This window comes from Microcaecilia unicolor, chromosome 2 (assembly GCF_901765095.1).
Source record: "Microcaecilia unicolor chromosome 2, aMicUni1.1, whole genome shotgun sequence".
NCBI lineage: Eukaryota > Metazoa > Chordata > Amphibia > Gymnophiona > Siphonopidae > Microcaecilia > Microcaecilia unicolor.
The window spans coordinates 437,123,458-437,139,170 of record NC_044032.1 but is presented as its reverse complement, the minus strand read 5'-3'; the positions used below and the strand labels follow the sequence as shown (position 1 = coordinate 437,139,170).

Here is a 15,713-nt window from a genome sequence, read left to right as displayed (position 1 = left end):
TTGCTGTTTCACAGCAAGCCTGACGAAAATGAGAAGCTGTCCGTATTAACAGGAATGGGTTTTTTTGAAACTATAACTTGTAGAAATTCTAAATGTTTTCATGAAATATTGTAGGTTTGGTCAAATACTTGAACTTTGAAAGTTCAAGGAAAATCATATATTTTTAACACACACACACACACAGTTCTGAACACAGGAGGACAGGGATATTCTTCTACTGGTATGAGAGAGTATTTAATTGGGGCACCAGAAAACTGGCAAGAGGAATGGGGCTAATGGAGCTCTGGTCTCACCCTCTCCTCTCCTCTCCTGATCTCTAGTCTCATCTCCTCCCCTCCTGATCTCTGTAGTCTGCTGCCCAGTAGGGGAGGAGCCGGATGGGTCAGGAGGTAGATGGTTTTTCTCTGTAGGACACTAGCCAATAGAGCTGGAGCACCAACTCTCTAAGTTTTCCAGGAATTGCACAGAACAATACAAGAACCTGGTATTATCCATACTAGAGCCCAGTGACTATAATTACTGTTTTTAGCACAGTGGGTTTTGTTTTGTTTTACATTTTTTCCTGTAACATTTTTTCTTGCCAGGTGAGTTACTAGTACATTTTAGAGTTTGTAGGGATGTCAGGGCTGGGACCTGCTTAGGCTAGGAGGCAGATTGGCAGAGTAATGAAGGAATTAAGCTTTATGAGAAGCACTGGATGAGATTGCACCAGTGAAGCAATATTGTAAGAAAAGGATCCATTCTGTTCTATGGTTTAATAATGATCTGAGGATGATTAAGAGGTCAGTATGAAAATGTGAACGAGAATGGAGGAAGTGTATCCTTCATGGATAACATTAGAGAATTATAATTTAAATGTTATACAATATAATACTGCAACTTTGCCACAGGGGTGTAGCCACAGGTATGCTCTGGTGGGCCTGGGCCCACTCACTTTGGACTCAGGTCCACCCAGCAACAGTGCGCCCCTTAGACGTCCTGTATAAAAGACTTGGGAAGACTGTCTCCCCAGCCCAAACCGTGACTCTTCTCCCACTGCAAATCTTCCTCCCCCCAGCCACCCGCCGGCATGCTGCAAGTTTTCTTCCCTCCTTCCTTCCCTTACCATCTTTGTTGGGCAGCGGTAGGTTGCTATGTAACTTTATAAGTGTAAGTGCTTTGAAAATACGTAACTTTGTAAGTCTATATGTGCTTTGAAAATGAGCACCTTTACCAATTTCCAGTGCTACATAAAATAAAAAGTTTACTACTGTGGCTTTTGAATATTGATATATTTCCTTAGAGCATATCTGTCAAGAAGATAACGCAGTAGTCAGCATGAGGATTGGAGGGACATAATAAATAAATATAGCTTGACACTGGATTATATGCAACCCTTAATAACTATTCCCGGACTACCTTAGACTTCATCTTCCAGATTGCAAGAGAGTACGTTATAAGTCAGTTCACTCTGCTGAATTTAGATAGCAGGGTGATAAGTGATGGAATTCACTGCCAATGGCAGTCAAGGGTCAGCCTGATTACTTGGTATTTCGTAAAAGACTGAAAACTCTCCTCTTTGAGAGGTTTCTATCCATTGATGGAGTATCTTAGATAGCAACTGGCCATCAATGGTCTATATTTGATATTTTGTTTATGGCTTTGCAAACCTTGTCTGTTGTTTATTTACTGTTATTACATTGAACTTGAGTATGTTCGGGATAACGTGAGGTATGAATGTCATAAATAAATAAAGTAAGTAGGTATTAGTAGATAAGGACCAGTTGGCTGAGCCAGTCTGCTTGATTATCTCTACTTACAGTGCTCCAGCTAGGGGGTGTCTTTAGTGGGGTTGCTAACTGGATCCAGATTTGCCCAACAGGGTTGATCTATTCCTGGGTTTACTCCATTGCATGCAGGGACTTGTAGTTCTGATTTCTCCATGTCATTCCCTAATGCCTTCACTGTTCTGATCCTGGTTTTCACCTTTCCTTATGCTCAGTTCAATTGAAAATGAGAAGGGCATCTGATAGCTGTCAGCCATATAAGTTTGACTGTGTGTAGTATACCATTTCATATCCTTGTTAGTTTTGTCATCTCCCAATTTTGACCCTTTGTTTCCATGTGTAAATCAGCACTTAGATCCCCCCCCCCCCCCCCCCCCCCCCACACACACACCATCACCATTTCTTTCATTCTGTTTCTGCTACTTCTTTATCTGTCTTGAGCGTGCTTGCATTTTGTCCTAGTTTGGTTTCTACCACCTCAGCAGGCAGGTTATTTTAGAAATCTTACTACCCTCTCAGTAAAATACTATTTCCTCACCTTTCAAGTAGAAACCTAGAAAATGATGGCAGAAAGGGACTGAAAGGCCCATCTGTTCTGCCCAGTTTCATTCCCGGTGTATAGCCATAGTAGCCTGGCTTTTCCTTTACATTGTGGATGGGCACACTTGACCACATTAGCAACCTGATATTCAAGCAGAATAATGTATGTGAGTACATCCTGTTTGGAAGTGAGCTTGCTGTGTGCTGTCCTAAAAATGCAGTGCAGCATTTTGTTGTTTTGGTGTCCTTTGCAATATACACCTGTTAGTATGGTTTAGCATCAGTGATGCACTGCGCAGATAGGTCACGATTTTAAGAATGAAAGCTTTGGTCCAGTTCTCATGTTGTGAAAAACAGAAAGCCAAAAAAAACTCCTCAACCCTTCATTCTTCTTCTCATGCAGTAAGTAGACAGCAGAGTGGTTTACTTCCTCACAAAGGGATTTTAATTGCTGACTGCCCCAATTTACCTGCAGGGCAGAGCAAACCAGGTCTTCTGATGACAGATAGTATCTCATTATTACTTTCTTGGCAAGAACCAATGATTTGTAGTACTTTGGGGGGGGGTTTCAAGTTAGGTGCCACATCATAACATTAGTGGATGAATTGTCTTTGTATTTGTCTAAGGTTTCCTTACATGCTCTTTAACCTTTTCAGATTCACTCCCTGACAATCTAAGGACCTTGATCCAAGAGGCGAAGGAAATGAAGTGGCCCTTTGTGCCAGAGAAGTGGCAATACAAACAAGCCGTAGGCCCAGAAGACAAAACAAACCTGCAAGATATGATCAGTGCAAGACTGCATGAATTGCTGGTATGAAACCAACTCTCCTGTTCTTAAACATTACCCCCCTCTCTCCCATTCTTTCAAAGTAACCTTCCAGTGTTTGCCTAGTTCTTCACTGGAATCCCCTGCAGAGCTCTTCATATCCTTTCTTGTACATATTAGTGTATGTTTACATAGTCTGTTAAACTGAAAGAAAACCAGAAAACTCATGAGTCCAGCTGCTTTCTAATTGCCTAAGAAACCCCAGAGCAAAAAATGATATGAAACTGAGATTCAAAGGGTGTGGAGCCCTATTTTAGAAAGAATTCCCACAGTATTTTACAGGAGGCTCTGTCAAATTGTGGAGCCTCTTGTAAAATACATATAGGACTGCATGTTGATGACTCTCCATATTCAGTGAGAGCAGAAATTTAAAAAAACGAACATTTAACACCCCCCACACACGCACTTGTGCATGGAACTGGCTTTCTGAAATTACTGCCCCCAGGTTCCACATTGCTGTAATCCTGTATTCGCCGAGGACAAGCAGGCCATTTTCTCATAGCTGGGTGATGTCATCTGACGGAGCCCGGTGCGGACGCTGACTAGTAAAAATAACTTAGATCTTGCTAGCTCAGTCTTCAATTTTCGTGGAGCAAGAAACACCTGTCATTGTGTTCTCCTCACAGTATTTTCACTCTCGTTTGCAGTGCCTTCCCATGTGGGTATTTTTGTCCTTTTTTCAGGTATTTTTCATTTTGTTTCCCTTTACTTTCGTTTTTTTTTTTTTTTCAGCTCTTTTGGTTTCCTTTCTTTTTTCTGAGTTGCTGGCCGAAGCACTGACCTCAGTTTGAACGCTGACTGTTTTTACTGTTCTTTTATTGTCTAGGTGTCCCAGAAGACCCCCAGTGGCTTCAAAAGGTGCACCCAATGTTGTGATTTCCATGATGAATTCGCACTCTTTGTGCATCGGGTGCCTTGGGCCTAACTATGAGCCTAATTATTGTTCTCTCTGAAAATGCAGTTGAGGACACAGAAGATGCCTCAGATTCAACAGAAAAGACTTTTTTAGCTCCTTCAAGAGCAGTACATGGACTTCGGCAGCAAAAGCATCGACCTTGATTGCTGCCAACATCCACTGGGAGCTCATTGGCATTGAGAAGGTCTCCACTTCTCTCAACATAGGGCGCTGAAAGTAGGCTTTGGGACGAGTCAGCATCGGTCCTGACACTGAGGACCTGTACGGGTTCGATATTGTTCTCGTTGGCAACGAAGGACCACGATGCTGAGCATTGAGTGAAGTCCAAGAATCATAAGCATCATTCCTCATCAATGCATGGAGCCAGGAGTACCGGGCCATTTACAGTGCCTGTACATGAGAAGCGCCGGCACTGGGAGGAATGCTCCCCCTCTTTGGAAGAGGTGCTGGTACACAAGTCTCCGGCAGCCAAGTCCCCGCTACCAGTTCAGCACCGACGCCTTCTCAGGCTGCCTCTCTCCTGGCTCCCCTGCCCTTTGCCAGTGCTTACGTTTTGATAAGCAGTTCTGAGCCATGCTTAGGTATGAGCTGGTGCAGATGCTGCAGCTGCAAACCACTCAGGCATCGAGGGCATTGCACCGGCTGCAGATCGGCCACAGATTCTTACTAAGGATATGTCCATGCCTGTGTGGAGATTCTCGATGCTGGCATATCGAAGGGTGGTGACATCGACACATATAGTACTGCTGTCGACATCAGGGGAGGAAAATTCCCCAGAGTCTGAGGGTAGGGTTGAACCTCGGTGCTCTTTGGGGCATGGACAAGGTTCCACTGAGCTGAGGCAGGCACAGACTCACTCAGCCTGGTCTGAGTATGGTGAGGAGTCTGAATGGGACCATTCATGAGTCTCAGAAGAGGATCCTCTTTACTTCTTGGAGAAGGAGTCTTATGGGATATCTTATGATCCCTCCCCACCTAAAGAGAGACATCAATCTCCATCTGAGGGTCTCTCACTGGTTTTGTCATGGAGATGACTTCTGCCATCCCATTTAAGATAGAGGAAGAACCTAGGGCAGAAATGTTAATTGTCCTGGACTACGAGTCTCCTCCTATGGAAGGGGTCACGATACCATTACACTCTATTCTTAAAGATGCACTGATGAAGAACTGAGAATCTTCCCTCTCAGTGCAGGTTGCACCCAAGAAAGTGGATATGCAGTATCTTATCCAGAAGGCTCCTGGATTTGAGAGGGCTGAACTGCCACACTACTTTCTGGTGCTCAAATCCACCCTTAAACGAGCTAAGAACATAATACCTAGGAACTCCAGGATTCAAGCCTTGGTTCCCCCAGGTAGAGAGGCTCGAACACTAGACTCGTTTTGGAGGAAAGCTTTTCCGGCCTCGATTCTCATTGGCTGCATCCACTCCTATCAGCTCTACATGAGCCTTTGCTTGCAGTCTTTGGGCCGCAGTAAACCTAAGTCTTGTGGATTCTCTCCAACAGGAGCAGGCCGCAGACTTTCACAAGTTGGGCAGTAAGCAGCTGGATTGTAGAAAATATCTGGTCAGGGGTGCCTAAGAATCTTTTGATATAGCATCCTGACTCTCCACCATTGGTGTAGGGATGCAGAGACTCTCATGGCTGCATGTCTCTGACCTAGAACCAATGGTTCAGGAGAGGTTGGTGGATGTTCCTTGCCGAGGTGACAATCTGTTTGCAGGTAAGGTAGAAGAGGTCGTTGACCTCATAAAGAAACATACTGATACCATCCAAACCTTGTCTTGGCACCCTCCAGCTGCAACCTCTTCCTCACGGAGATTTTCGAGTGGGCCTAGGCGGCGACCCTACTACTTGCAAAGGTGTAGGTTTCCCCCGTCTTCTCGCTCTGCCCAGAACCCCCAGGCCCAGTGTTTTTGGCCTCACCAATCCCGCCCTTAGAAACCTCAGCCAGTTCCCCAGTCGATACAAGGGATGAGCTTTTGACTGGCTCCAGGAGAACATAACCACACTCAAAGTTAACTGTTCCTGATGGCTTACTAGTAGGAGGGGAGGCTACATTTTTACCAAGACAGGTGGTCCTTTGTCACCTCTGACCGGTGGGTTCTTCAAATAGTCTATCTCAGTTACCCCCTGAATTAGCAAGAAAGACCACCAAATTGCCTACTGAGAACATCATACATCAGCTCTTGGCATAAGCAGGTACTTGTAGAGGAAATCTCCGCCCTTCTACAGGCCAATTAGGTCAAACCCCTTACCACCAGGGGAAGAAAGGAAAGGATTCTATTCCAGGTACTTCCTTGTGCCCAAAAAGACAGTTAATTTGTACAGCGTTGCGTAACCCTAGTAGCGCTCTAGAAATGTTAAGTAGTAGTAGTAGGTCCAGTTCATCCCATCCTAGACCTAAAGGCCCTGAACAAATTCCTGGTCAAAGAAAAGTTCAGGATGATCTCCCTGGGCACCCTTCTCCCCATGATTCAAGCCCCCTCCAAAACTGCAGCACCAGTTTAGTGGCTGGTGGAGATGCCCAAGCCCTGCCAGCCGAATAGGTCTGCTGCCCGAGTCCCTGTCCGGGCATGCTTCAGCCACAGATGCCAAAACTCTTGCACATGCTCAGTTCAGTGACTAAACTGAGCATGAATGTCAGCATCTGTGGTGAAAGCAACTGTCAACTTCCATGCTGCTCAGGCAGCACAGGCGGGTATCCCCACCAGCAAAGGTAAAATTTAAATGCAGCAGAGGGGGGAGAGCTGAGAGGAAATATGTGGCCTCCTCAGTCCATCCCTGCCCCCTCCGCCCCCCCAAAATTAACTTCTGGATACATCCTGCATAATAGAAAGCATTTCTCAAGTTGGACTGTTGCTTAAATAATGGTAATCCAAATGCTAAAGAAATTTAACACATAAAGCATAAAAGAATCATCTGTTAACAATAAGTCAACTATAAAAGTTCTAACACAAGTTTAAACATTTTTTTATTAAAATGAATGTGTGAAACAAACTTTAAAAAGTCCAAATATTAGGAAACAAGTACAAACAAACTAAACATGTTTTCCCTGTGCACTGTCTATTGAAGCCTATGTCGAGCTTACTAGAGATGTTTTGCTCTTTTTCCTATATGATACTTTACTAGTGTTGCTATTTAGACTTGTGTTCTGTAAAACCTTTTTTTTTAAACAACAAGGTATACCTAGACCTGGACTTATTTGATATAATTACTGACTTTGGATATTGTGGGAAGGGTGCTCACAGAGGTAAGGTCTTGAAAGAGTGTCATTCCGCCTGCCCAACATGGCCCCAGCAGTATGGCGTATTGATTGCCTGGTCCTATCCTCTCAGGGACTCTGGCACCAGCACAGGAGGCACCCCAGGGCTACAGAAGTAAAAGAGAAGAAGAATCAAAATATTAAGACAATTGAAGAGAAATGTGAACCCACTCCCAGAAGTGGAGGAGTGGCCTAGTGGTTAGGGTGGTTGACTTTGGTCCTGGGGAACTGAGGAACTGAGTTTGATTCCCGGCACAGGCAGCTCCTTGTGACTCTGGGCAAGTCACTTAACCCTCCATTGCCTGCCGCATTGAGCCTGCCATGAGTGGGAAAGCGCGGGGTACAAATGTAACAAAAAATAAATAAAAAATAAGACTGGGAGCACTTGAAATAGAGTTGTGAGGCTTGCTACGTCATGGTTAACCAACCAAAGCCTGAGATTTGCAAAGAGCAGGAGAAGGCAGGATCCTAAATGAAATAAATGTTATTCATGGAAGATCAGTAAATCTATAAGCAGTTCATATAGCTAAACTGAAAGGATATGGGATGAGTGGGGAAGAAAGGCTATCTGAATAGGTGGAACTTAATTAGGTGCTCCCTAAAACATATACTTTCTGAGTCATCACCTGAGTGCTTTCAGCCTTCCAGGAAGTTGGCAATACTGTAAATTGGAGGTTCCCAAGATGTGGATCACGACCCCAAATGGGGTTGTAAAATACATATTTGGGGTCAAGACCTGGGCAGGCCCTCCATAGAATGTCATTGGCTCGCGCCACTGGGGGAATGCACGCTTTCTGTACCCGCTTGAATGGGGTCGTAGCCGTGAAAGATTGATAAGCACTGCTATAAATATAGAACAATATCAATTTTTTATTGCCATAATCAAAAGTATAAGATAGCATGATTGCATTCATTATAAATTCCTAGATCCCTTAAGCCAGAATTATTTGGATTAAAATGAACTGATGAATTCTTCCTCATATTCGTGCTTGAGGGAGGGATGAGACCATGGACTGATTTTATTATCTCCTCTTTGTAAAGTGTTTCTTGCATGAGAACTCTAACAGACATGAGCTGGAACAATCCCTCGCCTCAGGTGCACTTCATGGTGAGAAGCCGATGTCGATAACCAAGTCTTTTGCCTGACATCGGCATCATCGTAAAACCTGTAGAGGCATGCGAGATGTCTCCTATGCAGATAAGCTTATTGTAGCTGGGGGCTGATTGTTTACTTTTGTTTGCTTTGTGGGCTTCTTTTGTGTGTGACCTTGGACAGAAATTTATGGCGGAGTGTGACCCCTGTGATCTACACAAAGCTTGCTTAACTCCAGAACTCTCTTGTCTGGGTTCTCCCAGAAGAAACACCTGCAGTAAGCTCCCTGAGAAACCTGGATAGATGGGAGATTAATGTGGCTGTAATAGCCTGACCGCGTTTTCAGTATTATGTCCTCTCCACAGGTAGATGAGCCCTTTCCACGATGATACCAATTATTTATTGCCGAAACATCTGTTGATAACTGCAGCTGCCTCAGGGAAACAAAGCATAGCACCAGGTCACAGGCTAAAGGGACCTAAAATCCCTGCCTCATGCTTGCTTTAGACCATTCACCAATACCCCCAAGTCCATGGGTTACCGTCCTCTTTAATGCCTGCAAACATACTTTGGAAACAGTGCTCCCCCCGCTCCCTTCACCCCCACTTGTTCTTTGAAGTATTATTTAATCTGTGGCAGTAATTTATATTCCAAAGCTATTATACTATGTGTGTTGGTGGGGAGGGGGTGGGACAGGAGGAGAAACCTTGTTCTTTTCTGTTTCACTGAAGAAATGCTGACCCTATGACCCACATCATTGGTATTATCCAATGAAAGTAATTTTTCTGTCTTTTTATTCAACGTACTTTGGTTTTTTGAGAGGAGGATGCTGATATCTTATTTATAATTCAGGATAGGAAAAGATTTTGCTATTTTATATGAATAGCTAAAACTTGAAGTCTAGTAAATAATCATAATTTTTCTTCGTATAGGTTAGCAAACTTTTACTAGTAATGTTAACCAAGGGTTTTCAAGTGAAAGTGTTTTGTATTTTGGAACTGAAATATATAGTAATCCTTAACTGGTATAGTCATTCACTGTTGATTTTCAACTATTACTTAAGAATGTTAAATTTGCAGAAAAACAGTTCATGAAATTGCGCTGTGTGGTGCGGTATGTCTTTATGTATATTTCTAGGTGATAATTTAGTGAGGATGTTTGATTATCCAACCATGTCGTTATTTTGGTTTGTGCTTCCTCTGGTTCACAACAAAAGTTTGCCTTGTAAAGAATACCATTTCAGAGCCTTCATGTCTTGTGTGAAGCAGACTGTTTTCCCTTTTGTCCTTATTGGTGGTGTACAGAAAAACTAGTTGTAAAAGTGAGATTCGTTTTCTCTTCACAAAACAAACAGTTCCACTCCCCCGTGAAATCAACTATTGTCTGTCAATTTTACATCCCTCTCTCTTCCTTTTTTTAATTCTTTTTTTTCCAGAGGGTGGAAGCTCTGAACTTAGGAAAAATTAAGTTCCACAAGAATCTCTTAGTTACATTTTAGAATAGAAATGATTAGACCCCGATGACTACGTTTCCAAAGGAACATTGAAATGATAGGGAAGAGTGAACAAGTGGATAGTGATATGCAGAGTGTTCAGGGAGGATATGAAAGGGTGGTTTCCAGCCAACAGCAAGTCAAGTGTAAGGCAATTACTCTGCAACCGTCTGAGCTGCAGAAAGAGAAGGATACAGCCCATGGTGGCAGTCAGTCATCAGTAATGCTGGAAGAAGAAAGAGAGCTGTCTAAAGGGAGGTTACTACAGAGATGGATATAGGTGAAGCGATTAGAAATGGGCCAGATCCATTGCAAAAAGTGTTATTTAATTAAATTAATTACATTTAATTTAAAAAGGCACTTAAAACCCACATTTTTTCACAGTGAGATTCAAGGCATGTTACATCATTAAAAATAATAAGGGGCTGATGTTCAGCATGTCTAATGTGGGTAAGAGCAGCTCCTCTCGCCGGGTCCATACTCATATTTTCAGCAGCATAATCCAAATCATGCTGCTAAAAATCTGGACAGACTGCCGTGGCACTACTCCAGGAGTACCAGGGCAGAGCCTGGGCTTTTTTCACATTCTGTGTTAATGGTGATTTTCAGTCCACTAGCTAGGTAACTGTCCAGATAAAGCTATGACAACAAAAAGGCTGTTCTGACTTTAGGGGCCATTTTAATAAGCCACGTAGGCGCTTATGCATGCCCAACGCATGTCAGTTTTGAGTTACCGCCTGACTATCGCTTGGCCCTTGTGGTAATTTCATTTATGACGCGCGTCGGAAAATATTTTTATTTTCTGGTGCATGGTTGGTAATCGGCATTTTATGCATGTAGACCATTACCGCCCGGTTACCACATGAGACCTTACCGCTAGGTCAGTGGCTGGCGGTAAGGTCTCAGACCTAAAATGGATGCACTTTTGGCAAAAATTTTAAAAAGGCATTTTTTACAGGTGCGCTGAAAAATGATTCTGTGCGTGCCCAAAACACGCGTCTACACTACCGCAGGCCATTTTTTGGCACGCCTTAGTAAAAGGGCCCCTTAGTTACTTATCTGGGTCCTGGTCTGAATATTGCCCATGCCAGGATAAATGCTGATGGCCAAATTATACCTTTTATGAGCTAAAGTGACAGAATATTGTCAGTTATGTGCCTGACTGACAGCAGTTAAGTGCAAGCATTTTCACCAGCCATTGAGCTAGGTGTATAATTACGGATTTATGCAGGTATTCTATACCAGCAATTATATGGCGACTCCCTCTTCCTGTGCTCCTATGCTTCCTGTCAATGTAGATGTGGTGAGCATCAGCAAGTGTAAATAGTCCCCTTTCTAAAATGGTTTTCTTACATGTGTATGCCAATGTACATATGTAAACGGTGCTCTTTACTAGTGGGGTTGCTTCTAAATTAAGGGCCTTAATGTGAGAGGTTTTGGATTGGGAACCGTCTTGTTTTGGGTTTCAAAGCAGTCCCAAAGAGATGGGCATGTCAGCAGGACTTGAACCTCGCCAGAGATGGATCAAAGACACACTAATTCAGGAAGGGCATTCCAGATGTATTGTGGCAAGACAGAAAGGTCAAAATCAGGTGATAGTGGTAGAAAAAGACACAGAGAAGCAGCAGCTTGCCTGATGAATGGAGATCACAAACAGAGATGTAGTGGGAGAAAAGAGAGGAGAGTGAATGCACTTATGGATGCGAAGTGGTTTGAGCTCAATGTGGACTGGGTCTACTGATTGCTTATTTTTTAAAAAATAATTTCTATTAGTTTTCTGTTTACCCTCGACCCAGACAACGTGGACAGGATTCAGTAAATGGTGTCCAAAAATTGGTGCTGGGAAAAGTCAGCGCTCAACGCTATTCTGTATAGGGCACTCTGGGATGAGCATCCTGTATAAAATAGTGCCTAGCAGGACTTATGCCAGCTGAAACCTGGGGTAAGCCATCTGCTCAACTTGGGCACAGATCCCTCAAGCTCTGTAAGACTTCATGTAATTCATTGGAATGCCTCTGACCCACCCATGCCGCTCCCATGGCCATGCCCCCTCTTGGGTTGTGCGCGAGAGGAGATGGGCAAGGATTGTTATAGAACGATACGCAACCAGATCCACACACAAATCCAAATTAGCGCCAATTAATGTCAATAATTCATTGATGTAATCTCTTAACTCCCACTGTATCAACAATGCCCACAATCTTATACAAAATCCAACATTAATATGCAGACTGATCTTCCAAAAGTGTATTCAACAAAGAATGATTTTCAAATTCTTGGTGACCTCAGTGGTGTCACTTGCCTGTGCATTCACACTAGCAAAGTAATCGGCACACACCTCCTCATCGGTACACCCGACTGAACAAACTTATGTGCAATTAAAAAAAAAATTTTCAAATTTATTTTTATTAATATTTTCCAATACAAAAGCCAAATACAATACAAAGCCAGATTATGCCTCACAAATACAGTATCAACAATACCCATCCCCCTTCCCTCCCCCCAGAGCAACTCACACAAATACTACCACACCTAAATGCTGGAAACCCTATCAGCATGTCAAACTGAAAGACCTCGCCACTCCATATATGGGGCCCATGTTTTGAAAAACTTCACCACCCTTCCCCGTCTGAAAACTGTAAGTTTGTCCATTAAACAGCAGTAATCCACCTTATCAAGAACTTGATCCACAGTGGGAACCGCGGCTTGTTTCCACAACCTCGCGATTAGGATCCTGGGTGCTGTGAGAGAGAAGGCAGTGATGTGAGCTACGACTACCCCTTGTTGGTATATTCACAAGACACAGTCCAGGATTCAGTGTATCCAGAGCCCCCAAACCGCTCTGTAGTCGAGAATATAGATTCATCCAAAAATTTTTTATAGCAGGACAATCCCACCAAATATGCCAAAAGGTTCCCACTGCCCCACAGTTCCGCCAGCAAGCCGCCGTGCCAGTTTTAAAGATGCGAGATATCCTGTATGGAGTTAGGTACCATTGATATAACATCTTATACCCATTTTCCACCAAGGGTGTCGCCACTGAAAAATTCAGTGCAGATTTAAATATCTTTGCCCACTTGGCCTGGTCATTCGTGACGGATAACATGGTTTCCCATTTAGTAACGCATTTAAACAAGGGCTGAGACTTATGTAGCAAGGCCCTATAGATCCTAGAGATCCCTCCCTTCCCTTCTTCAGATCCCATCGCCTGTTCTAGCTCCGTGACAGAGAGTGATAACGCCTCCTTAGCTTTGCAATGCAGAAAATCTCTAACCTGCATGTAGTGGAATTTATCCCTGTCCGTCAGCCCATACTCTTCCTTCAAGACCTCAAACGGGTGACATCTCCCCTCCCCCTATCGTCCCCTCACCGTCCCCACAGTTTTCTTTCCTACCCCTTTACCCAACCTGCATTTAAAAGATTTATAAATTCAAACAAAATATAAAATGCATCCTAAAAACAATGGGCATTACTTTTGTTAAATATGCAAGATTTTTTGAAAATGTTTTCTATTTTTTTCTTTTAGCTGAAATGTTGGTGTTTCAAGTTTCTGAGTTGAGATGTGCACTGGGTCATGATCTGGTCCCCATCCCTCCCATTCCCTGATACCTCTAACCCATCCCTTCCTGTCTCCATTCACTTTGGATCCATCCCTTCCCATTCCCATGGTATTAATGACTGTTTTGTCAGCAACACTGCAGACACCAATGGATTCCATGGATTTCCCATTGTTCTCACACCTCGAATGAGTAATCACAGGGTATGAGTGCATGGGGCATAAGAAGAATGAGAGAAGTAAGAGGCAGAGGTAAAATGAGCATAGGAGAATGGGGAGTAAAGTGAGTACAGTGAACAAGGGAGACCTAACAGCAGACCTCATATGCAGGCAGTACTTTAATTTTTTTGATCCAGATTAGATTTAGATTACAAATAGGGATGCCCACCAGGGTAAAGGGTCATAGATTCAATCCTACTTAGGTGCCATCTTATAAAGACACGTGAAGATGCCTAAATATTAGCATAAGTACAAAAAACTGCACCTACCTTGCAAACATGGACAGAAATGCTTCCTCTCAATCTGGTGTAAATGTTCATGTGTAGAATCATGTATGCATGTAGATTAACATATTTTATAATCTACTTGCATATTGGGGAACTCTGCCCAAATTCTTTCACTGTACAATCCATAATGTTTTGGTGCATACTTTTACATCAGTCAGTATTGTATGAGGCCGTTTGTCTGTACGTAGCTACACAGGCATGAAAATCTTTACTTTCACTTAATGGAGGTGATTTTGTAGAGAGAAATTTTCCAAAAATGTTTTGTTCAGGGAAAGAATGGGAAAGCATGGGAAAACTGGGAAATAAATTTGAGTAGCAGCATAGTGGATGGTATATACATATATTTATTAAGGGCCTCTTTTACTAAACCACGCTAGCGATTCCCACACGGCAAATGAGAGGAAGCCCATTCAGTTCCTTTGGGCTTCATCTCATTTGCCGTGCTGGGAATTGCTAGAATTGTTTAGTAAAAAAGGCCATAAATATTTTACTTGAACAGATAGAAAATAAATTTATGTGGGTCATAAGCTTTGATAACATATTGTTATGACTGGTAAACATATGAAGAGGTGTATTTTCAACATAGACCCTGTGTCGTAAACAAATCACATTATATAGTGTGTGCCTAAATGAAGTTTCCAAGTTTATTATTGAGGACTTATACCCTACCCATCGAGTAATACCTGAGCGACTTACAATTCAGAAAGTTAAGAGAAAAAAGGAAGTGCTATAACAATTGAATGTGAAGAAGAGGGTGAAAATATAATAATTATAGGAAAGCTAGGGGAGGGGAAAGCACAAAAGGGGAAGGGGGCTTGCGATATCCAGGATGCTACATCTATTGAGTACAGTAGGTAGAAGACTCTAGCTATATGCATCAGCGAATAGGAAGGTTTCTAGGTCAGTCTTAAATGTAGATAGGGAAGGTGATAAATGCAGGTGAGTTGGCAGCTTATTCCAGAGTTTGTTGAGACCCTGAACCGAGAAAATGGAGTGGCGTGTGGTGTCATATCTGATTTCACAGAAGGATGGAATGTCAAGTTGATTTTGCTGGGCAGATCTTAGTGTTCGTGAAGGGCAAAATTTCAAAATAGCACTGGAAAAAAATGTTAACAAGTATCTGAGTCTGGACATTTGAGGAAATTATGTTGAAAATATTAGTAACTAGGTCTCAATGCATAAAATGTGACCTGTGTTAAAATAGCACGAGTTAGTGGTAAAATAACATTTCTTAGCAGTAGGCTGTGTTGATAATTTCACCCCTCAATGTCTACCAATTTTGATTGGCCAACCTCCTTACATATATTTCATTTTTTGAATGGTTAATTGTTTTGTGTTTTGCAGCCTGTCTATTGTTTCAGGACTGGTCTGGCAGGTGCCCCATCTTTAGTACTGAAACTTTTTCTGTGCAAGTTTCAGGACCCAATGTTCCCTCTAAGAAAGACATTTTTAATATTTTTCAAGCAAGGGCCAGTGTGTTACAAAAACTACAGTGTGAGGGCCAAGACTATCACCGAACAAAATGGCAGGCACCACTATTCTGTTTCCACCCCCATCGACTTTAATATCCCCCTATACTTTCCCAAGATGCTTGTTTGTGGTGCTACCTTTTGAACAGTTAATCTGTTTTCTTCCAACACTACATAGCTCGTAGTAAGTTTGAATTGCATGCAGTGGTGTACCAAGAGCGGGGTGGTGAGGGTGGTCTGCCCTGGGTACACGCTGCAAAGGGGTGCAGGGAGCAGCTGCATGGT

General features: G+C 42.9%; 1 protein-coding gene across 1 annotated transcript in view; it reads left to right on the top strand.

Moving 5' to 3' along the window:
• Positions 1–15,713, top strand: part of ALPK1 (alpha kinase 1) — a 134,519-nt gene that overhangs the window by 42,617 nt on the left and 76,189 nt on the right. Inside the window, exon 3 of the mRNA XM_030190852.1 lies at positions 2,963–3,117. Within this exon, the coding sequence (XP_030046712.1) occupies positions 2,963–3,117 (155 nt within the window). The remainder of the gene's footprint in view (positions 1–2,962; positions 3,118–15,713) is intronic.